The sequence below is a fragment of the Dromaius novaehollandiae genome, chromosome 2 (assembly GCF_036370855.1).
Source record: "Dromaius novaehollandiae isolate bDroNov1 chromosome 2, bDroNov1.hap1, whole genome shotgun sequence".
NCBI classification, from domain to species: Eukaryota; Metazoa; Chordata; class Aves; order Casuariiformes; family Dromaiidae; genus Dromaius; species Dromaius novaehollandiae.
Window position 1 is genome coordinate 146,700,657 of NC_088099.1, and position 23,382 is coordinate 146,724,038.

The 23,382-nt window shown below is 39.9% G+C and overlaps 2 protein-coding genes across 4 annotated transcripts in view; both read left to right on the top strand.

Moving 5' to 3' along the window:
• Positions 1 to 23,382, top strand: part of RAD54B (RAD54 homolog B) — a 67,350-nt gene that overhangs the window by 7,732 nt on the left and 36,236 nt on the right. The window contains exon 1 of one of the 3 annotated variants that reach the window (XM_026099772.2): positions 18,238 to 18,567. The exons of the other annotated variants lie outside the window; for them this stretch is intronic. The gene's annotated coding sequence lies outside the window, so the exon portion shown is untranslated. Of the gene's footprint in view, positions 1 to 18,237; positions 18,568 to 23,382 lie in introns of those variants that run through there. 3 annotated transcript variants of the gene reach the window in all.
• Positions 11,603 to 17,520, top strand: FSBP (fibrinogen silencer binding protein). Its single transcript, XM_026099773.2, has 2 exons — positions 11,603 to 12,279; positions 16,578 to 17,520. The coding sequence occupies exons 1-2, from the start codon at positions 11,909 to 11,911 to the stop codon at positions 17,101 to 17,103; spliced, it is 897 nt and encodes a 298-aa protein (XP_025955558.1). The 5' UTR covers positions 11,603 to 11,908; the 3' UTR covers positions 17,104 to 17,520.

Consider the following 23,382-nt stretch of genomic DNA (forward strand, 5'->3'; position numbering starts at 1 on the left):
GATATCTTTAGTTGTTTTATACCATGTTTAATGTAAATGTTAGTTATGGTCATCAGGTTCACTGGTGATACAAGCACTGTACTGTGAAGACACTCCTGGCTTAAGGCTTCTGTAAATCTTAAGTAATTTCTTAATGACTTAGATTTTTCCAAGACAACTTCTGCCCTTTATTTCACTTTTATCTGCTACTGAGTACAGCTGAAGTAGCAATTACGTAGATCATGTAAACCATAACCTCCTTTGTAGTGCGAAACTGAATTGTTTTGTCAAACCTGTTCTGGTATGAAATTCAAAAGTAATGGAAACCAGTTGTGAAACCTAGAGTCATTTTTTTTTTTATTGTAATGGAATTATATCTGAATGTTAATCTCTTCAACCAAAGACAACTTCTATGAAATGGATGTTAAAATAATTTTAAAATTGAAAAAAATCTGTGTGTATGTGTATTTTGGTTTATTCTCTTGATATCATTTAATGCAGATAACAAAGCTGTTAACTTTATACCATGCTCAAAGCTGTTGTGTTTGGGTTACCAGTTTCAGCAGTGGAATGTGTAAATAAATACCCTAGTTTCCACTGAAATTCTTATGAAACACCTATGGACGGTCGGACAACTGCACTGTTCATTGAGCTAATCTGTCTAAAACCTAGCCTGAGAATGCTGCGCGTTCTTTCAAAAAAAAAAAAAAAGAAAAAAGAAAAAAAAAAGAAAAAAAAAGAAAAAAGAAAAAGTTATCTGACAAACAGCATCCATTTTCTGGAGGAGACAAGTAAGGATTTGATTAGATAGCATCGATCTAAGAATTGTAGCTTATCTAGCTTTAAAAAAATACTTGCTTTGCTAGATTTCTTTTCAAAATGCACTTTTTCCTGAAAATTTTGCTAACAAAAGTAAAATGAAATTAACTCCGAACTTGCATAAGATGAGATTTTTCTAAATAGGTTTTAATAAGATTGTAGCAACTGTTGTAGAGTGAAACCTTTGCATGTGTTGTAATTTTAGGACAGTTTTGGTGATATCAGGGTTTGAATTTTAAGTTATTTCAGAAGTAAGTTCATAGAAACATTCTGTTCAGCAGGCAGATTACTAACCATGATTATGATTAGTTCCGAATACTGGAAAAATGCTTATCCATATCTGGAGGAAAATAAACTTTATTACTGTTTTAGAAATTGTTGTTTGCTGTTTGTTTTTCTCAAAGAGGCAAAAAGTATGGCAATCTCTATGGTACTTTTTTTGTATTCAGAATAGAGAACATGTTGATGCTGACAATGGATGTGGTGAGGGGAGATAATTTATTTAACTTTCACTATTCTTTTTTTCTCACATGCCTCCAGAGACCTCTGTCTGTATGATCTTAAAAATGAAAATTGCTTTAACATACTGAAAATATTTATCAGAAACTAGATCCTCTTCAAACTTAAATATAATCACTGTGGAAGAATATTATTGTAGCTCTTGAATGTCTCTTGCTTCTGCTTCTACTCATGAAATTTGGAGGTCCTACAAGCAACTACAGGAAATGCAAATAATTTGCATTTGAAGTTGGAATGAATGGGTGGATGTCTGAAATACACTTAGTATCTCCTCAGTGTCCCAGTACTCTGTCTGGATTAATTTTTTGGATTTGTACTCTGTGAAACTGTCAACTTGCTGTGCAGTGCTGATACATTTTTAGTAAGCAGGGCTGGCCAGAACTCAGGTTCTCACCTGCACTGCCGCCTTTAACGTTACATATGTGAAATGAATCTAAAATTAATTTATTCCTGCTATCTGAGTTTGCACCTTGTGTTCTGTTGCTCTCTTTTATTTAGGATGTTGTCCAGTTTTTCTTTGGGCTCTTTATGTTATGCATGGAGATGAATGGATCTACCACCTGCTTACTTAAACATAACATTATAGTTGGACTGATATTTCATTGTTTGAACCTTTTGTAAGTGAACAGAAAACCTGGATACAGTCTGTCATTCTCTTACAACTCACCTCTTGTTTGGTTTAGGAGTACTTTGTCTTTCACCCATGACTAATGTCTGTTACTACTTCTGCTAAGAGCAAGTTTGTCAGAAGTCTTATATTCAAATATTATCTTTGAACTAATAATGCAGAGAGATTGTAACCATATTTCATAACAGGGTTAAAGTGCTCACTGTATGTCTCTCGACAGAATGTTTTTGAACGTCTTTCACGCTTATGATATTAACCATATTTATTACTTGCATATAGTTTTGAAGCATATTTTTTCCATGTCTGCTGGAATTTTTTTTATGTACTGATATTTACAGAGCACATTTGGTCTATAAAGTTTAGACCCTTTGCTCATTTCAGTCAGTTGACTTTTGTAATAGGAATGTTTGGCTCCTTTGGCTTTTTAGAATATTGTTTCAGGTTAATCAGATACCTCCTGTTGTTTGATAGGAATGCAAAGTTCTCTTGACTAATTGATATGAATGTTATAAGAGAAAATCCACTTTTCATTCAGTTTTAACAGCACCACTCAATTGCCTATTGCTTTTAATCAAAGGATTTAAAAATGTTGTATATTCGGGATTTGATTTCAGGCTAGGTGCCTAGTCTTGGTTTCTAGATAACACAACTGAAAACGTTCAGGCCTGGTATCTCAGAATAAAGTATATTACTGCTAGAATTGTTTAGGTGTCTGCAAAAGTAGAAGTATTAATTCTAACTTCTATTATTACTGTCATTTTAATATTTTACTTTACAATTGAACTGTAAAAGAAATTCCAGATAAGTATTTTGATTTTTCTGTCCATATTAGTGGTGGAACTGCATACGTGGCTACGATTCGGTGGTCTCCTCAAACTTTATCTGATAAATGGTTGGTAAAGCACTTTAGATCTTTGGATAAAAGATACTGCATAATTGCCAGTAGCTCATAGTAATAACTAGTGCAGCTAAGGTGTTACTGAGTGCCTGATTGCAAATAATTTATTACTTTATTGCTTGCAAGTAAGCTCTTACAAATTTGTAAGTTTTGATACAGTTTCTTATTTGAAATAATATCAAATTACCTTGCTCCTCTTGTGATTTTAAAATTACTCCTTCTCCCTGTGGTGTTCTGGACAGAGTGGTTTAGCAGTGAATAGACTAGCCGTTGCTAAATTCAGGAGTTTCTGTACTGCTTAGGTATCATCTGTAACTGTTTGATCAGTTCATTTCATGAGATGGGGACTGATTAAGAAAACTCAATTAGTGCTAAAGTAAATGTATCTGGAGAGAAATTGTCCTTAGCTCTGCTTTGACACTGGTTCCAGAAATGTTCCTTTATGTCACCCGTGGTAGGTAAACATGCAAATTGATTGTCACCAGTTGGCCCAGTACCCTGCTAGACAGCAATCAGCATGTAGACTGGTCACAGAGACTCTTGTGATTGCTTAGTCCTATGACACATTTTGCTTGGCACTCTTCTTTGGGATGTGGGATGATGTCCTCTACTTTGCTGCTGGCATCTGATCTTACCTGGTCTTTCCACAGTTGATCATGCACACTCAGAGTTTCCCCCTTGGTGTGGTTGCCCTTGGTTTCCAGATATGTGTGGAGGTGGTATGGTAGCAAAACATTAATCTTAAAGCATTCAAACTCTCAGGAGTTCAAAAATAAAGTACAGAGAAGTTCTCTGCCTTTGTTCACCATTGCTTGTTCTCATCACCCTTGAGATTTTTTTTTTCCTGCCTTTCTCTTCCTACAGATGATTCATCACCCTCTGTGTGGTAGTGGCCGGAACCATGTACAGTACAAAACACAGCCCTTAAGGGCTTCTATTTCTGTGCTCTGCTTCAAACTCGGAAGCGCCAAATGCAGCAGCCATGACTTCCCTACTGCTCTAGTTTCAAGGTCTGTCTGTGGAGGAACCATTATTGTGCAGGTCTGTAGCAACAGTCAAGTAACTTGGAGTCAGTTGCTGTATGTAGACTGAAAGCTAGCAAAAGAGTATAGTGTGGTTACATGATACACTGGCCTGTTAAAGAGGGTCACATCCCTGATAACTAGTGTTACTCATCTTGAATTTGGGTTGCCAACCAGCTGAGTGGTAAAATATACTGTGGTAGTAGGAACAAGCAGCCAAGAGTGAGGTAGGAGGAAGGAACTTACACGCGCTTTGCCACCAAGGGGAACATATCACATAACCTTCAGTGAGTGCAAAGCTGCTTCCCCAGCTAGGGTAGCCATCTGCAGTGCAGTAATAATGGGCAGTTGTTAAAAAAAAAAAAAAAATCAAGACTTACGTAATTCTAGTGTGATATTTCCACAGATAAGTTCATATCAAATTATAAATTACATTGTACTATCTTGCTGTCATGTGAATAACTAGGCTTTATGTAATGATAGATGATATAACCAGGATATTCACACATTTGCAAAAAGGGCAGTGAATTGCCAGTGAAATGTACTTTTCATGTGTCCTAGTTAAGTGAGCTCTGATATGTGCGGTTGAACTAATAGAGGTAATGAAGGGGAGAGGAAGGAAACTAGAAGTCAGAAGGGTGTTACATAGTCAGAAAACAAAAATAGAACTATTTTAGATGCAAGATACCCAACATTTTCCAAAAAGTTGGGGGAGTCAAGTGAAAGTATTTCAGTAGTAACTTGCTTATTAAACTGAACCATGTTTGCTTCTTTCAAATGGAAAAAAAAAAGTATTGCTAGGTTCTTTACTTTTGAGTAGTGATAGATATATCCACTATTGGAGAGAGCTGTGTTGCACAGAAAGATATATGCATCTTTTATGCATGTTTTCCTTATTTTTGATTTCTCAAAAATTAAAATGTTGTAGAGAAGAAAAGACTTACATACTCTGTCAGTTGTGTAGATATAGAGACCTAATGTTGAAATTGCAGGTATAGAAGAAATTCATCTCTTCAAAGGGAGATGGTAGTATAGGAAATGAATCTACTATCCCCGTATGTTTATTATAACTTAGGTCCCTGGAATTTGCATTCAAACAAATGGACCATACTCTGTGATATATAGAAAATAAAATTATCTAATACTGTAATTTTTGAAATAGGGAACTTATGAAATACTCTGTATAGAAAGTGTTTGTAAGGATTGAGGTTTAGCAGTAATGATAATTCCTTCACTTTCGTCACTCATTCTGAGGGAGGTATTTCATATAATTTCTTCTTAATTTCTCCTTGACTTTCAGAGTTTCTTATCAGGCCATGCGTGTGGGAAGGAATGAAGATGGGCAAAAGAGAAAATACATGGCTGTCCTAAATCTTTTGAATCTCTTTCTTCTTTTCCACTTCCCCACCCTTTGGAAAATGCCAGGTTGGGGATGTGTGCGTATGTGCCCCCCCTCCCCCCGATCCTTCTGTCTCTAATAGATACAAAGGTGGATTTAAGGAAAGATGGGAGAGAATGTAGCTATTGGGAGGAGGGACAACAGATGCTTTATTCAAGGAAACTGGGAGGTTTGGGGAGTTTTAATACACATTATTACAGACTTGGCCTGGATCCCTTCAAAAATAGCCACCAAATCTTTCTGTAGCTAGACCTATTGCTTGGATGCCCTTTGTTGCCATGCCAGCGTAACCAGTCAGCACGCCAGTTCAGTCCCAGCTTTTGGCTTTGGGCCTTAAGTTTACCCCTAAAACAGCACAATACTATTTTCCTGCAGTCAGCAAGATGGTGGTAAGATGGTCATCTCAGAGTCCTCAAAATATCCACCGAGCAAAATCAGAAGAATGGAGAATGCTGCTTCTATGTCAAATGCAGGGAGTAGTGCGTGGTGAAGCATTTGGAGTTTAGTGTTTAAAAGCATAATCTCCAAAAGATGGGAGAATTGCAAAAACCTGACTTTTCTTAGCCTCTAGAAAAAGAATGGGTGTATTCTGCTATCAGGGACTTCAAGAATTAAACAAGATATTCTGAGAAAATCATATTTTTAGTCTTCCTATATTTCTCATCTGCTTTTGACTGGTCATCAGAAAGCTTGTTGGGAAAGAAGATCAGAAAAGTGCAGGCATGTATTAGGAACTGGAGACAGTTTGACAGTTCTGGATTTGTCAAGAATGATGCTACTAGCTTTTTTTTTTTTTTTTTAACATGATTTACAAAGCAAAAAGCTAATTTGTGATGCTATATAGGCATTTATTATTATAATTCCTGGAGGTTTAAGTCCTGTAGGTTTAAGCTGCATGTGATTTGAAGGATGGCTACAGATCTAAATGAGTGAGCCTTTGAATGTCAAATTGAGATGAAGATAATTTCTTTAAAATTTGTCATGGAGAAGAATTGACAAGTTTGCATATTTCCCATTTAGGTGGGCTGGATGTTGAGAGTGTCTAACATCAGTGGACAGGATGGAAGTATTTCCATATCCAGCTTTTATGCCTGGAATTTTAAACGATGTAATAAGTTTTGGAGTAGGCCACGCACAGTGAGCATAAGAGTGCAAGAGTGCTGTAAAGGCACAAATTACACTGTTAGTTCCTGTGTTTTTCCTGCTTATCAGGAGATACATGCACTCAGAGGCTCCAAGAACTGTTAGATGTTAAGAGTTAATACATGGCAGATGGTAATGATGGAAATAGATGCAGCAAAAGAAGAGTTAAAACTTCCCTCTGCTCTATTTCCCCCCCCCCAAAAAAAAAAAAAAAAAGGACAGAGGTTTGGAAATGGTTAGAAGTAACTGCAGAAGGAAAAGAAGTGGTCCGAGAGGTTCAGGTACAGCACAGTAGGAAGAAGACAAGTGCAAAACGATGATGGAAATTTTGATAAGGGAGGGGGGAGAAAATTGAGTGAAATGAGAAATGTCATCCTCATCCCTCTCAATAATGCCTGCAGACCTTAATTTTGGAGATCACCTATGAAACAAGTTCAACATCCAGTTCATAAACTCCTGAAATTTAATGAAGAATTACCAAATGCTGTGGCTTGTTACACTAGACCCTGATCTGCCCCAGGCTCTTAAGCCAGATCAAATGACTTGGCACTGTCTTGCTGCCCTGTCAGAAGCAAGGGCTATATGATGAGCTAATGCAACTTTTGCAGCCCTTCGTACCTATAGACACTCTCAAGTCATCTCATGCAGCTGCCAAATTAATTTGCAAGAGTAAGCAATTGCCTTAATACCTGCCAAATGTGTCTGTTGCCAGCATACACCAGTATACTCAGTGATGTGTAACCTAGGCCATCCCAGCTGCTGAGTCCTGTTACAGTTTCTATTCAGCGCAAGGTTATCAGGATTTTGCCTCAGCTGAGGATCAAATCTAGCTGTCATTCTCCTGTTCTTAAGATTGGGTGATGGTGAATGCCAGACTCAGGTCTCTCCCAGGTCTAGTTTGCTTAGATGTTATGAAATAAAACAAGAACGGACATCTTTCAGGCTTACTCTGGGGCTACCCATCTGTGGACAGAGGACCCTCGCAGAGTTTAGCAATCCTTTTTTGTCTGCTGACCTAAGATTCCTTACACTAAAGAGTCACAGCCTGAATCTCTTCCGCCAGTGTCATTTCCTTCAATGTTCAAGGTTGCTGTCTGATCTAAACTATGTATTTTTTATCTTTTGATCATGTGCCTTATAGCAGATTGTTTTTTCTGGCTGATATGAAGAGACTCTTCCTCAGTTCTGTGTGATAGGGGATTTTTCCCCTCTCCCTTCCCAAGATGTTTCCCCAATAAAATAAATTTTCCCTTATAGGGCGTTCTATCCCATACGTATCTAAATTTATATGGACCTCTTGATGCAATTATTGGCCATGGTCCAAATCTGTCACTTCACTTATATAATTTGAGCCTTTAAAAAAGTTTTTATAATCATTTGGCTACTTTAATCCCTGACTGCATTCTGTCTGTTATTCATTCTTCTCTTGATAGCTCTCCAGGAAGCAATATTTGAATCCTTTTCTTGGTAATTATTCTAGACTACTTTCCAAAGCAAAAACCTGAATTTACCTATTACCTGTAGTTTTGAGTCTTATTTCCCAACTGTTTAAGTCCTGGAACCCCATCAAGGCAGTATTGCTTGTGAATAACCAAGCTGATTTTCCTTTCCACAGAAAAATGTCTGGAACTACTCTCATAGATCCCATTTTGTTCTGAACTCCCAAGTGTGAAGATTTAATCCACTTGAAAGCTGGGTTTTTAAATGTTAACATTTAAATTGGGAAGCATGTGGTATCTTTAAAAGAAAATTCAAGCAAATCCCCCCAAAATTTACTGCTGAATGTAAGGCTGTGCTTTTTCTTTATTAAGCACAGAATTCTGAGTAGATTAGTGAATTCCACTCTGAAGATGTGAAGGAAAAACGAGCTGTGCCTTGTTCATAGGATTAAGGCAAGTGGCATAGAAGGTGTAATGAAGTAAAGAGTGTATGTATGAGTATTTTTTTTCAGCAGTGATGAGAGTTTCCTCCCCACCAACTATGGGTTGCTGTCCCCTCAGTAATGTCAGTACAGGTGTATGTAGGGCTGTATTATAAAACATATCCCTAAAATGATCCAGATTGAAAAAGCTTCTTTGGAGGCTGTATGTATTTCTTTTGCGCTGGTTCTTTATCCTGTGGCACACTGGATCAGGGGACTGATGTTGCTTAAAACTAACCCAGCTTAGAAAAATGATTAATTTGCAGACAAATCAGTTATTTGGTCTTACTTGCTCACAAGCTTTGTAAGTGCTAATATCAGCACAGTGAAGGGAGTAGGAATGTGTCAGGGATGGTGGGGGGGGTAGGACAGGACTGCCTGTTTGGCAGTGTCTCACAATTATATTGACTTAAACCAAATATTAAACTACATACCTGCCGAAAAAGTTGATTTGCTTTTAGCTGGATCATCTCCCTGAACTGGCTGTACATAGTGTTGCATAAATGCTGATGTTGGTGGAAGGTATAGGATGGAGGGCAGACTGTGGCAACAGTTTTGGTTTGTGGTTTTGTTTTGTTTTGTAGTTTTCTTGGAATTCCACCTTTGTTTTGGCTGAAAGAAGTCTAAATGTTCATTAATATCCAGGCTTTTCACCTTCTATGATTTCTCATTCAAGTACTGACATGACCTTAGGCTGATGAGCAGTGATTTTTTTTTTTTTTAAAGGAACAAACTAAAAATCTTGGTTGGCAGCCAGCTTTATTTTTACAAGGGTTATTTAACAGTCCTGATGAACAATATGTAATTCAGACTCTGATTCCTTCAGGCGCTTGCTCAGAAGAAATCATGGTAGTGGTATATTGCTAAAATTGCATTAGTGTGGAAACATGGTCTCTCTAGCAACGTTGAGCAGTAAGGTGATAAAATAATGAAACTTTAGATAGGTCAATATTAGGATTTGCTGCACCTGGTAGCCCAGTAGAGCCAAGGTGGCTACAGTTTTGTGTTGCCAGGTCTCACCTGTAGCAAGGATGAGAATATATTCCCAATAGGCACACACATACATGATGCACATATACATACACATGTGGCTGGCCCAGTAGATCAATACAGAAACCACAGCATTCACACAAACAAGAAGAGCACCATGGCCTCATCCTCTGCTCTCTATGGCTGATCAGGATGAAAGCTTATTCATGGGAAATACATGTATGCTATGGATCCCTCCAGTAACTATTCTTGGACACTTACTCTACCCATTAGCTGGCCCCTGGATCCTCCGGTCCAGGGACATAAACCTGTAACGGGTCTTTCTGGTAACTGGTCCAAACTTATGACCTTACCGGCAGGCACCCCCCATCCCCACGGTCACTCCAGTAACTGGCTTGGACCTCCTGGCAGCCAGCTGTCAGACCCCCTGGTCTCTCCCGGCCCAGACCCGTAGCTGCTGCAGTGCTTGGCTCCCAAGCCTCCAACCTGCTTTGTGGGTGGATGCTCCCTAGCAGCCCCATGCTCCTACAGCTTGACATCGACTTTTTTTTAGGTCACTAAAATGTCAGGAGATTGGGTACTGCACAGCTACTTAAATATCAGAGGGTACAGTGTAAACTCTTTTTGCGACTCCTTAAGCTGTTGGCAGTATCAGAATTAAAATGTGAGGCATGGTCTAATTTTCTGTTGCAGTTGCTGAAGAGCAATCAAATACATCAATTTTAAAAATGATTGTAAGGCAAAACCCCAGTATTCTACTCTTAATGTTAGTAAAGAGTGAAGTGTGTGGGGATATACGGAGGGCAAGGTGATTAAGTGCAATGGTTTTCATAAAGTGCTTCTAACCACATGAGTATTTTGTTTCTTAAATTCTATTGAAATGGGCTTCTGACTATAAAATGCTTTATTTAATCTCGGCTTGAAAGCAGTTCCAGCAAAGCAGACTGGTCAGATTTTGTTAGGTGGTATGAACAAGCGAAGTTTCAGAAATTGTTTAAAACATGCTGCTTGTTATTCTAAATGGTAATTGACTTTTAGCAGTTAGTCTCCCTTTGTTTAGCTGAATTTCTTGTTTTGAATATGGCTTGTGGCTGCTTTGGTTTTTTTCCCCTTTGAGCAAACAAGTTCATACCTAGATCTTTATTGCCTTAAGATATTTCAAACTATAATTAGATTTCTCTTTTGCCTCCCTCCTCCCCCCCCCCCCCCCCCCCCCCCCGGGCTGCCTTGGTTTCAAGGCTGAACACGTTAAGCTTGAGAAGCCATTGCCCGTCTCAGATCGTGCTCGTTTCCACCCTCTGGACTCTTTCAATGATGCACGTAATTTTTCAGACTTAGCTTTTGCTTTTTATATTTGTGAGCACCTTTTCTTACCTCTGCAAGCTCTTCTGTTTGAGAGACTCGTTGGTTTGGTTTAGACCACAGATATTTAAAACCTTGTGTGCGTTTTTCTGTTAAAACTTGGCTTAAGGCGATATATTTTTGAGCAAACATTAGAAATGCGTGAGCATAACATGCCCATCTTGTTACTAAAAATCAGATCTTATCCTGAAGGAATGCCTGGAAGTATTACCATAAAAGTGGATTGTTTCCTGGTGGATATTAGGAAAATCCCGGTATCCACGCACCGTCATGCACTCAGTAAATCTGTCATGACTGAATGTAACCTTTATTACATGTAGCCGAGAGTTAGCTCATGCCGTTGCTCAGTCGCCGCGGCCTGACTGGCGCTGACACATGCATTCAGAGGCAGGCATGTTTTAGCAGGGCACAGCTGCAGGCTGGGGTTATAATAAAAGGTGATTCAGCGCCCGTGCGGTGGGGCCGGGGCGGTTCTTCGGCCGCCGGCTCCGCGCTCCAGCCGCCGCCGGGCCGCGAGCAGCAGCTGCCGCTTTAAGAGGCCGCGCGGCGCAGGCGGAGCGGCTGCGGCGTGGCGGGCAGCTTAGCTTTGCTGCGAAGCGCGGTGTAACCTAACCGGCTAGGGGATGTGCGGCGCCTGATTGACAGCAGGACCAGCATTATGCAAATGCCGCCGGCAGCCGCGGCGGCCGGGGGCTCTGTGAGGGCTCCCTGCGCGCCGCGCCGCGCCGCGCTCCCGTGTCCCCCTCCGCTCCGCTCCGCTCCGCCCGCTTCCCCCAGCGGCCGCGGCTGCTCTGGGCCGCCGGGACGTTCAGGGTCCCGAGCGCGGTGTCGGTTCGAGATCCGTGCGAGGGAGCTGGGGATATGTGTCAGAGCTTGTTACTCCAGCTAAATTAGGTAATTTTTAGCTGGGTAACGTGCTAATCTTTAAACCTTTATGTTTTTAAATCCTGCGTACGCCTGGGCTCCTCATACAAAAGTGCGTTTTGCTTGTTTCTTCTCGTCTTCTCCAGTCTGAAGCCTTATGTAGGTCAGGCTTGGCTTAAGCAGATTTCCTGAACCTGCGTCAGCTTAAGCTGAAGGAATTTTAATAAACCCTCCCTTGTAGGCGTGGGCCTAAATGAGACTAGCCTAGTTAAGCCTGATCTTTTTCTGTTTGTGAAAAAGAGCTGAGCAGAGCTAGGGACTGCATGGTGGCTTCAGGAACTGCCTCCTTAATTCAAAGATAACAATGGTTGGGAAGGCCAGATCTTCTAATTTTACCTTATCTGAAAAGCTCGATTTGCTAAAACTCGTGAAGCCGTATGTACAAATTCTTGAGGAACATACCAATAAGCATTCTGTAATAGTGGAAAAAAACAAATGCTGGGATATCATAGCTGATAACTACAATGCCATCGGAGTAGATCGCCCTCCTCGCACTGCACAGGGCCTGCGCACGCTGTACAAGAGGCTCAAAGAATATGCCAAACAGGAGCTATTGCAGCAAAAGGAGACTTATTCAGACTGTAAAAGCAGCATTTCCGAGCCAACCAAGAAAGTTGTGGAGATGATTCCACAGATTTCCAATGTGTGTTTAAGAGACAGGAGCATTTCACAAAGGTGAGATAATTTTTTTTTTTTTTTTTTTTCCCCCTGAATGAAAATTATGGCGCCTCCTACCTACTCTGTAAGGCTTTTCTTAACTTGTGTTCAGTGTCCTAAAGAAAAGGCTTGTGACAGAACACCCCAAAATTGGGAGCAATGACAAAATAATATTTCTTTTGTTTTTATGGTAAGCTTTATGGTGGCTTAGCACTGCATTCATTTTTCAACTCCGGTTCAAAGCCTGTTTCAGAGTCTTTGTCATACTCTGGAAAGTGAGGGTTAAGAGGGAATCAAAGAGAAATAGGAGCTCCAACCTCTACCCCTCCCCTACCTTTTAATAGGCAGATTATTCAAACACTTGCAAAGTGATGGCTATTCTCCTCCATTTAAGGTAATACTGCAGTCATTTTGCAGCATATGGAACAATTACTAGTTTATATAAGATCTTTAATAAAGTTAGTTCATAGGATTAAGAAACCTTGTTCATATACCTTTTTTCTCTCATTTACTGTGATGTTTGCATATTGTATTTTAACTTATCCCAGTCCTTAAAAAAAAAAAAAAAGACTCCCTACACCACAGTGCCTTTGTGAGTGCAAATGTATTTTTAAATTACAGTTTTCTTGCGCTGACGGTCATTCTCTGAAACTGGAGCAAAGCTAATTGCGATCTAAACTCCAAAGAGTTGTGTATTGTATGTTAGGTAGTTTAAATAGAGAGAGAGAACTGAGAGGTACAGCAGCAGAAGTTTTCTTTTTTGTAGTGTTTTTTTTCCTTTAACTGCTCAGTAAAGTGAGACACACTGTCTAGATTTGAGCCAGACATAATACAGGCAGGCAGGCAGCATGCAGGCTTTCTCACACAGCTGGCTAATGCCCCTCAGCGCTGACTTGCAACACTCTGCTGCTTCTCTATGGGTCCTGGAGGGATCAAAAAATGCCTGGGTCCGTTTTGGTTCCACCAGCTACAAAAACTAAGATGGAGGTGTGTGTCAGATCACGCCACAGCAGTCTTAAGAAAGCTCTGATTTTTATTATTTCCACTAGCAGATTAATGGGAAGTGAACTTGCCATGTTTTAATCAGATATACTGATAGCTGGTGCAGCAGCGAGGCGCTCTAAGAGAAGCTGGCATGCGCACGCAGGGTGAATTTTATTCTTGGTGCCACTGGTTGAACTGAATGCTAACAATTGTCTAAATCCCAACGTGCCAGATGCTCTAAAAATATGCTGTTGTGGGTCCGGGCGTAAAGAGCGCCGAGGCAACTGGGCTGCACTGCTGCTGCTGGTGAATGCCCTTGGAGGAGCAGCGCCAGAGGAACAAAACGGGGCTTTAATTGCGCTAATAAAGGTTGCAGTGTCTTGGCTACCAACTTTTTTTAAGGGGGGGGGGGAAAGTAGTGTGAGAACTTTGGTTTGTAGATCAGCTTATAAAAAGCAGTGGCGCTTTTCATGAATGGTTCAGAGCTAATGATGTCCACAGTTTGTCTCCTATAATTTAAACATTTTTTGCAGTCCATTATGGCTCTGGGAGCATTGACTTGATTACTGCTTACCCAAAATGGTTGTTCCTAGGATCAGCCAATACACCATGTGCTGAAGAAATGGAATATCATTTAAATATTTTTTTTCTGCCCAAATACATCCTTGCTTGATGGTTCTAATTTTAACTGTGAGTTACATTTTCCCCTGATTTTGAGTAATATATTGGGCTTTAACTCACTAGAGTATGGCTTAGGTTTTTGGAGGGAAATACGACTTATTATGAATCCAAATTCTTAGTCGCACCTTTAAGCGATTTCTAGCTCACCGTGATTAAATGAAACCTGGTGAATCATGGGGGCCTCTAGGGTTATAAATACCATCCCCCAATTGTGGTAACTGTTGTGTGTCTGTCTTTCAGTCAAGTTGTCAGAAACAGCATTTGTAACCACCATACAGGAGTTTCTTTTGTTCCTCAAGTCCATCTCTTTCTCTTCACTGTCTAATTGTTTTCCCCTTAAGATACTGACTTAAAAAAAATATATTAAAAAAAGGGCCTCCTCTGAGTTACCTGAATATTTGGTAATTTGCTAGTTCTTAATGGATTATACTGTAGGAGATGGATTTTTCACTGTTTGGAGGCTCTGATCTGTGTTAGACCAAACCTTACCTGTCTGTCTTCTCTTTAACCTCTCTCACTTTCTCTTTCTTCTGTTTCCCTTTGTGAGAGTGACCTGCTTCTCCAGCTAGTAGCTTCCACTTTTCTCAGGCTACAAGCTGGCTAAAAGCCAGGAAATAAGAAAGAGGGAAGCTGTATTAGAAGCTGTTTTTGTGAACAGGGGGAAAACCCAGAATTATAGTCAGCACTGGGGAAAAACGGTGGAAACTTGTATGGTGAAAATAAAGCATAGTTTGGAAGAAGAGACTTGTGGTGCTCCGTGAGAGGAGTAAGAGGAATGTGAGAAAGGGGTATAGTGAAAAAGTGAAGCTTTGTGGGGTGAGGAGGAACTGAGGTCTTAGAACGGTACTTTATAGGCAGGTCAGGTAACAATAGATGGAATTAGGAGTATCTGACGTTTCCTTCTGCAATAAATGAAAGTTCTATTCTAGGTATCTGCTTCAGATGGTTTTTTTTTTTTTTTAAGCTTTAGTTAAAATAGTTTGGGTGGTTGACAGAATTTGTTTATGGAAAGTATATTGCTCTCACCTTGTTAAAGAGCCTTACGGTGAGCATTGAGAAGCTTTCATGCTTTTATTCTAGAAGTTGCACCTTCATGTTAATGGATGGGGGCTAGATCAGGGTCCTGCAGAAATTGTAGCCATGGCCACTTTTGTCTTTTGAAGCAAGAGTTTTGAAGACTATGGGGCAGATGCACAGGAGATGATAATGCCTCCTTTTAATATCGCTGTTAAGGAGTTAGTTCATTTACACAAAATGCAGGATATACAAATTAAAATCCTAATTTGCTTCTGGGAAGTTGAACCCACATCTGCCACTCGCCAGGGCAGTGTGTTAATAATTAGATAGTTTCTGGAATTGTGGATTGTAGGGCTCACAAGGAGTTAAAAAAGTTGAAACCCCCCATCCCACAGCTTTTAATAGCAGCTCAGGTCCTTCAGGGTTGGAGAGCATCTGTAATTACTGCTGTGAATTTATATTAATCGTGGATCCACTCACTGCCTTTAGCTATTAGAGCAGGTCAGTTCTTCCAGAGTTGGGGAATGTTTCATATCTGCATCCAGTAGTTACAGCCCCTGTTTTAGAGAATCCGTGCCATGATGGTGCACTCCCTTTGGTAGCAGTACCAGCTTAATGTGTTCCCATTCCCATATTATAGTGTACTGCCTCCCAAGTCATGCTGAAAGTATTGTTTGTGGATCTATACAGTAAAACAGGTCAAGAACCTGATCTGGCTTAAAGTATTTCCTGAATAAAGGGGTGATGTGCAGAACTGTAGGGTTTTGAAACACAGCTGAGAGTAGAGAAGTAGGCAGGGACAGCTTGAGCCATTATTATCATTAAAGCTAGCGTAATGTCAAATCCTGATTTGAGGTGCTGCTGACTCAGGGGTTTACACAAAGACATATGAGTCAAGAGGGTGTTGTACTTGTGAAAGCTGGGGAAATGCTGTGCAGAACTATAGGCTGTTCTTGATGGAAACATCTTGAACAAGCCTTCTCTTGAAGCTTCAGAAGAATACTGAGATCACCGATGCAAAGGGAAGGAGCAAGAATTAGCTTGACTCTGTAATTTACTGGCAGAACCATCGTCTGGCCTCTGGTTTCTTCTCCCAAGACACTAATTTTGTTCAGTGATTCTTTTACATAGAATACACTTCTATCTGGGTGCATGAATCGGCAATAGGGAGCACATTAGAACAGGAGGAAATGGAGTAAGTTTGGGAGGTGAACATGTTTCTAGCATAGTCCACTCAATCTAAATTTATGCTTTTTTTCCCCCCCACACACTGTATTGTACAAACTATTTCCTATATCATTTGCATCATTTGCACCTGCTGCTGCTTTGCTTTTGTTCTTGTTCTTGTTTATCACTAATAGCCCTTCTTGCTTATCCTGTTTCAGAATAAGGACCTGGCACGTGGTTCTCCAATAGGCTATACTGCCTGCTTAGTAGTGATAGCACCTGGATAAGAGAGGGCTGTAAGTGTGTGGTGGAAAGGAAGAGGGGTACAGATAGTGTTCATGAAATGAAGTAGAATCATAGACATAGCAAAGAGTAGTATTTCAAATGAAACTTTGGTTACTTGCAGCCACACTTCTTTTTTTAATGGATTTTCATGGATGATTTAAATATGATTTTGTGTGTTCTAGTGCTGTTATCAGTAAAGAAACAATTGCTGGTACCAGTTCACCACAGGCAGTGTTGGATCACCATCCTGCGACAGTCATGATGGAGTTGCAATTGGAAGAGGATGTCAAACCTCCTCCCTCTTTGGTTATAGATTCACAGCAAAGTGAGACCTTAGGACAAGAGGAAGAACACCAATTGGTGCATGTTATGGAAAGGTCTCCTTCAACATCGGTATCTTCAGTTGATATGAGAGTGATGATGTCTCCCTCTCCTATTCCAAGAAGAGATGAGCTTTTTAGGCTTGAGGTTGGAGAACGCTTTAGACCAATGTGTGGGTATGACCCACAGATGTTGCAAATGCTGAAAGAAGAGCATCAAATAATATTAGAAAATCAAAGAAGAATTGGGCTTTATGTCCAAGAAAAAAGGGATGGTTTGAAAAGAAAGCAGCAGCTGGAAGAGGAACTGTTGCGAGCGAAAATCAAAGTAGAGAAGCTGAAGGCAATACAACTACGGTGTGGTCTGCCAGAATACAGCAATATCTAAATATTTTACTACTTCTGACATATTCTTTGAAATACTTAATAATAAATGCTTTTGCCCTAGGAAAATTCTTATGTTAAAGAAGAATTGTTTCTTATGTCAAAATCTGGTCTTGAGAGATGAAAGTGTATTTTCCATTTTGTTGTTTATTTACCATAATAAAAATATCTTGTATAGGTTTGAATCTGCTGACTCTTCCGAAGTATAATCAAATCCTGTAGCTCTAAGTGTTTAGGATGATAAAAATCCCAATGTTTTGAATATTTTCACTTATCTGTAGTAGAGTTATAATGAGCTAATGGAAATTTAGCACAGCTCTTCTTAAAAATTTTGATCACATACATAATTTTTTTCAAATAAATACCTATCCTCTAATGATCTTTATGAAGTTACAGGTTAATAAATATATATTAAAAAGGACGTGTTAGAGTCTATGTTTAAATATCTTTCTCATTCATTTCAAGTTGGTAAATCTTATGACAGTGGTGAGATTTTGCTGATAGATCAGCTTGGAAAAAAAATTTCCGGATTGTTATTTTTTTTAATGTTCCGTAGACAGGTGAATAAATGTACATCTTCTAAAAAGTTAACACTCCTTTTATTGTTTTTGGTGGATGAGTGTTTCCATAAGACTTTATCAAAGTAGATACAATGAATGCAACACTTCAAGTTTTTAAAACTGCATGCATGCGCAATTTGTGTGTGTATAGTTACCAGATCTTATATTCAGTTATAGTGATTATACTGGTGAGCAACCACAAAAATGTCTCATTTGCTCATTTGCATGCATAATTACTGCAGTGCATGTGCAACCAAGACTGTTGCAGGTGCCTTTTGATCAATATGACTATAAGCTACCAAAATGAAATAGTTTCTGTATGTAAGTAATATGTGACTTGAAATCAACAGAAGATTCTTTGTTATTCTGGGTACCTTTTATAAATGCTGTTGTTCTGGTCTTTTGATTAGTTTCAAATAAAAAGCCCGAAATGAAAAAGAAAATGATTCTTCTGTCTGTCCCAATAGCAGCCCTTTCCTATGCTGTTATGATCAATGTTCATGAACTAGAAGCAAAATACCAGGAAAGCATAATTCCCAGACTGTTCATTTCCTCATAATTCTTGCTCTCCTGTCTGTTGTGAATGGATCTTCAGCTGCCTTGGCCCTCTGGCTCCTTATTCCCTCTAACAGTATATTCTCCTTCCTCTAGCCTTTAGTACAAGAAAAGGAAATTAAATATAGGGTCAAGGAAAAAGGGAGAACGAAGTAATTCCTCCTGTGTCTCCTATCTTGGACAGCCCCAACAAGAGAAAGAGCAAAACCAACAGGAAGGAGTGTATTTCCTCCTGTGGCTGCTTGTGCTCTCCTCTCACCAGTGTCGCCCAAATCTGCTGTTTTGTCCGTCCCCGCAGAACCTCAGCGTGTGAGCAGGGGCATTGGTCTGCCCAAGTAGGCTCCCTGAATAAGGTAAGCCTTACTGCTGCTCGTCAGGCTCCTGACTGAATCAGGTTACCTTTGACCACAGGGATAAATGCTTGTTAAAAACCGAAGGCTGGAAGCATGTAAGTTTGGTTGAGGTTAAAGAATTGTAGTTAAAATTTAAAGGTAATGATGTGAGAGAAATCATCTTGACTATTGTTGCCCAGGATGACTGTAGCAGGTTTTATGTGGGAAAGGTAGAGGAAGCAAGTCTTTTGTAAACAAACTGAGGAAAAATATAGACAATGAAAACAGCTGCTATCAGTCTGGAGTTTCCCCAATACTTTTCCTGTTCCAGTGTTTTGTTTTGTTTTTAGAGGAGATAGCACTTTAATTGTTTGTTCTTTTGGGAATTTTTGTGTGTGCTGAAAATGATGTTGTCTAAATAAGTGGCCTCTGTTCTTAACAGTCTTTGGCTTTCTTCAGTATTTTTTCAGTTCCAGGAGATTGATCTGTTTTTTATATAGCTGGAAAGACTTCAGTGAGATGCCTGCATCCCTGACATTACAAGATTCAAAATCTGGCTTTGAAAATTAAATAAGGATTTTATTTGTTGCACTTTGGCATCTGAAATGTGTCTTCTGCAAAATGGGAAAGAGCACTAAATTCTCTGCACTTGTTTGTAACTTTGGAATACCTGATTTTGTGTTATCCTTTCAGCTGGGAATCAGAATTCTGGTTTCCAGTGGTAAGGAACTAATTTCTAATTTCTTTTTCTTTCTTTGTATATAATGTGAGTGGGCAAACTTTTAATAGTCCAGAAAATAATTCTTATAGGGCTGGTTGTCTTGTAGCAGTTTTGAATTACAGCTATTCTTTCTTTGGCCACCAAAATGCTTTACAGAGACTTCAGAAAATTTTCTGTTGAGTTCTCCGCTCTCCTTGAGGTAGTTCAAGTGGAGACCTCCAGGGTTTCTATAGGCATGGTATTTCTTTTCAGGTACTAGAACCAGAGGAGTTTCTAATCTTTGAAAGCCTGCGTTTGTTTGAGTTGAAATGTGAAGTAGATGCAAAAATCAGGTTCTAGATAGAGCAAACTCTCCTTTGTATTCTACATAAGGAGGAGGAAGGATGCAAATGAGTAAAGAAATAATAAAATACACAGGTCTGCTAAGAATTGTCTCACTAGAATCAGTGCTCCCCCATTGGTTGTTCTGGCTTTGTTTTGTTTGTTAGTGGAAGGCCTTTCATCTATAATTGCAGGCAGCATCTCTAGTTCGAGGTCTCTTATGCTTCCAGTTTCCTTTGTTCTCTGTTTTGTTTCTTTTGTTTTGGGGTTTCTTTTCAGGGAGGGGAAATCTCTTGGGTCCCTGAGCACCTTGGTTGTTTCTTTATCTGCAATGTCATGTTTATTTTTTTCCACTGCAGAAGTGTTTCCTCCTCTGACATTATTTTGCTCCATTAGTGTATCATAGTGCTGATAATATGCCTCTTTGTGCTGGTGGATACACATTTCTTTCTCAACTCCACATCTGCTTTACAGTATCAGATTATCTGTTGGAGTCAGACATCTCATTTCTCAGTGCCTGTTCTTGTTTTTTCAAGTATTTGCTAATGCAGATACATGTGCTACAGCTGTGCCTAGTCCTTCTGGACCTTGGAAGTACTATGAATTTTTACTGTTCCAACAAATGATTATTTCATTAGCATGTGTGAAAGGGATAGTGGGAAGCCCTCATCTCCTTCACCATTTTCCTTATCCTATTACTCCCTTGACTACATCTGGCAGGGCCATTCCTTGCCTGCATGTTTACAGTGTACTGTGTACATGCAGAGTAATATTAGGCAAGGACAAATTTCCACCGTATGTCCGTGTCCTTCTGCTAAGATAACGAAAGTAAACAGGCACTAGAAGTAATTTAATTCCCAACGCTGAATGGATTTATTTAAGATTACAGTAAAAAATTGTAACGGTGATACCTTTGTGATAATTGTGATAACATCTTGTGTAACTTCATCTGTCTGAGTAATAGTCTAATTTTTATTCTAGACTTTTATCAACTCTCCCTTTTTCTCCCATCCTGACCTCCCATAAGCTTTCGTCTCCTCTGGAATAATCTTGTTTGCTGTGCTTGCCTTATATTAGAATTCTTATCAGGTAAAGTAGTAGGAAAGAGATGTACTCTAAGACAGGGCAAGATTACTTTCAGCTAATCTTGCTTGTCATAGTCCTCTCTTCTAGCATCCTCCACCTCATTTGCTTTAATTGTTTTCTTCCTTTCATTTTCTGGTTGGGATTTTTTCCCCATGCAATGAAAATATATAGACTAGAGCTTGCACGCTATCTTCTATGGGCAGACTTTTTGCCAGTTTGATTTCCAATAGGCAAAGCCATAAAGTTGCTTAAAATCACAAGAAGGAAGTTTTCTAAGTGGGAGGAATAAAGAGAGAACTGTTACACACCAGCTTGCTGGATAAGCTGTCTTTCCATAGTTCAAATTGGACACATTTGGAAAGGGGCAATCATGCTTAATCACCTGATAGCCTTCCATGATGGGATGACTGGCTGAGTGGATGAGAGGAGAGCAGTGGATGTTGCCTGCCTTGGCTTCAGTCTGGCTTTTGATAGTGTCTCTCATAACATCCTCACAGGCAAGCTCAGGAAGTGTGGGCTAGGTGAGTGGATGGTGAGGTGGATTGAGAACTGGCTGAATGGCAGAGCTCAGAGGGTTGTGCTCAGAGGTGCAAAGTCTAGTTGGAGGCCTGTAGGTAGTGGTGTACCCCAGGGGTCAATATTGGGTCTGATCCTGTTCAGCTTATTCATCAATGACCTGGAAGAAGGGACAGAGTGCACCCTCAGCAAGTTTGCTGATGATCCAAAACTGGGAGGAGTGGCTGATGCCCCAGAGGGCTGTGCTGCCATTCAGAGGGACCTCAGCTGGCTGGAGGGATGGGCAGAGGGGAACCTCATGAAGTTCAGTAAAGGGAAGTGCACAGTCCTGCACTGAGGGAGGAATAACCCCAGGCACTAGGACAGGCTGGGAGCCAGCAGTGTGCCCTTGTGGTTAAGAAGGCCAGTGGTATCCTGAGTTGCATTAGGCTGAGCATTGCCGGCAGGTCGAGGGAGGTGATCCTCTCCCTCTACTTAGCCCTGGTGAGGCCACACCTGGAGTACTGTGCCCGGTTCTGGGCTCCCCAGTAGAAGAGAGACATGGAGCTGCTGGAGCAAGTCCAGCAGGGAGCTGATTAAGGGTTTGGGGCATCTGTTGTACAAGAAGAGACTGAGAGGGCTGGGACTGTTCAGCCTGGAGAAGAGAAGACTGAGGGGGATCTGATCAATGCGTATAAATATCTGAAGGGAGGGCGCAGAGAGGACAGGACCAGACTGTTTTCAGTGGTGCCTGGCGATAGGACGAGAGGGCACAAACTGAAACGCAGGCAGTTCTGTCTGAACATGTGGAAAAACTTCTTTACTGAGGGTGACTGAGCACTGCCCAGAGAGGTTGTGGAGTCCCCATCCTTGGGGATATTCAAAAGCTGTCTGGACATTTTTATAGGGATATTGAATCTCATGTTGAAGAAGTTTCTAATATTGCCCAAGGGCCACTATTATGCTCCTTGAGGGCCGGGAGGTAATAAATGTAATAGTTTTTTCCTTTATTTATTCTTTTTGAAAAATTAATTTTGCTCCAAAATGCATTATACAAGGATTAAACCTAACAAAACTTTACATACATTTAACCTACAGCATTCAGATTTTAAATTGTGATGTTTTAAGGTGTTTTAAAAAGGTTTAGGTAGTATATGTAACTTCTAAAATTTCTTGTATCTTATTTTACAGTGCAATGGAATAGTTCCATATGAATTTTAATTTTGGTAAAATCAAAAAGGCTACCCATGGAGATGTTGTTTTCCTAGTATGTTGATTAATTCTATATTCTGCATATGAAAAGAAAGAGAAGCCCTTAAGAAAGAATGCTTATTAGCATGGTAAAACATTTTAAAGTACATGAAATGTAGCTATTCAGTGTGTTCCTAGTGAGTCATGTTTTTATTCTGTTCTCAGAAAACTCGTTCTTCGATCATTTGAAAATTTTATTGTCTAAGTCTTAGATTAAAAAAAAAAAAACTTTGCTGTTTAGAGTAGTTAAAACAATACAAGTCTGCTAGCTGGGCTGTGTAACAGACAACTAAATTTCAGTTATCCTGTGAGGTAGGTTTCTTTGTTTAATCTCCGCTAAAATAAAAGCGCTCACTTTGATGTCAGCCAGGTTGTCTGTATAGCGATGGTTGCTATTAAATGGAATCCAGTTACTCTGGACAAAGTTTCCTCCATGATGATGATATGATTTCTTTAAATTTTACTGAACACTGTCTAACATAATTAGTCTCAGTGAATTCTCGCTAGTAAAATCTGCGGTCGTTCAGTGCTAAAGTGGCTGTAAACATTTGTGATGCTTGTGTAGGGGGGGGACGAGAGACAGAACCCATCGGAAAAGCCAACCTGCTGCTGGCGTTGACATTTGCCGGTGTTCCTGCCGGCCTTCGGTGCCCAGGGCTTGCACACCATTTATCCTAGTGACCACACGGGACGATTTGCTGATGTATCCCAACATCTCTGAGTGAACATAACCCCTTGTTTGATGGGGTGTTGTTCAGATGAGAAGAATATCATGCAAGTTGCACTGAATGCATTATTTTAATCATCAGTTACTCCACCTCAGTTGTTTGCTGTTTAGCAAAACTGCAGGCTTGAAAATCCTACTTCATTTTTTTATATTTTAATTATGCAAAAAGAACTGGGGAAGAAAAACAAAGTGTTTGTCATTTCCTGACTGCTGCAATTTTGATCAGTAGCATAAT

Bases quoted from the DNA above. Each gene is read 5' to 3' on its own strand.
- FSBP (XM_026099773.2), top strand. From the start codon at position 11,909: ATGGTTGGGAAGGCCAGATCTTCTAATTTTACCTTATCTGAAAAGCTC. The intron at 12,280-16,577 runs GTGAGATAATTT...TGTGTGTTCTAG, and splicing joins GACAGGAGCATTTCACAAAG to TGCTGTTATCAGTAAAGAAA.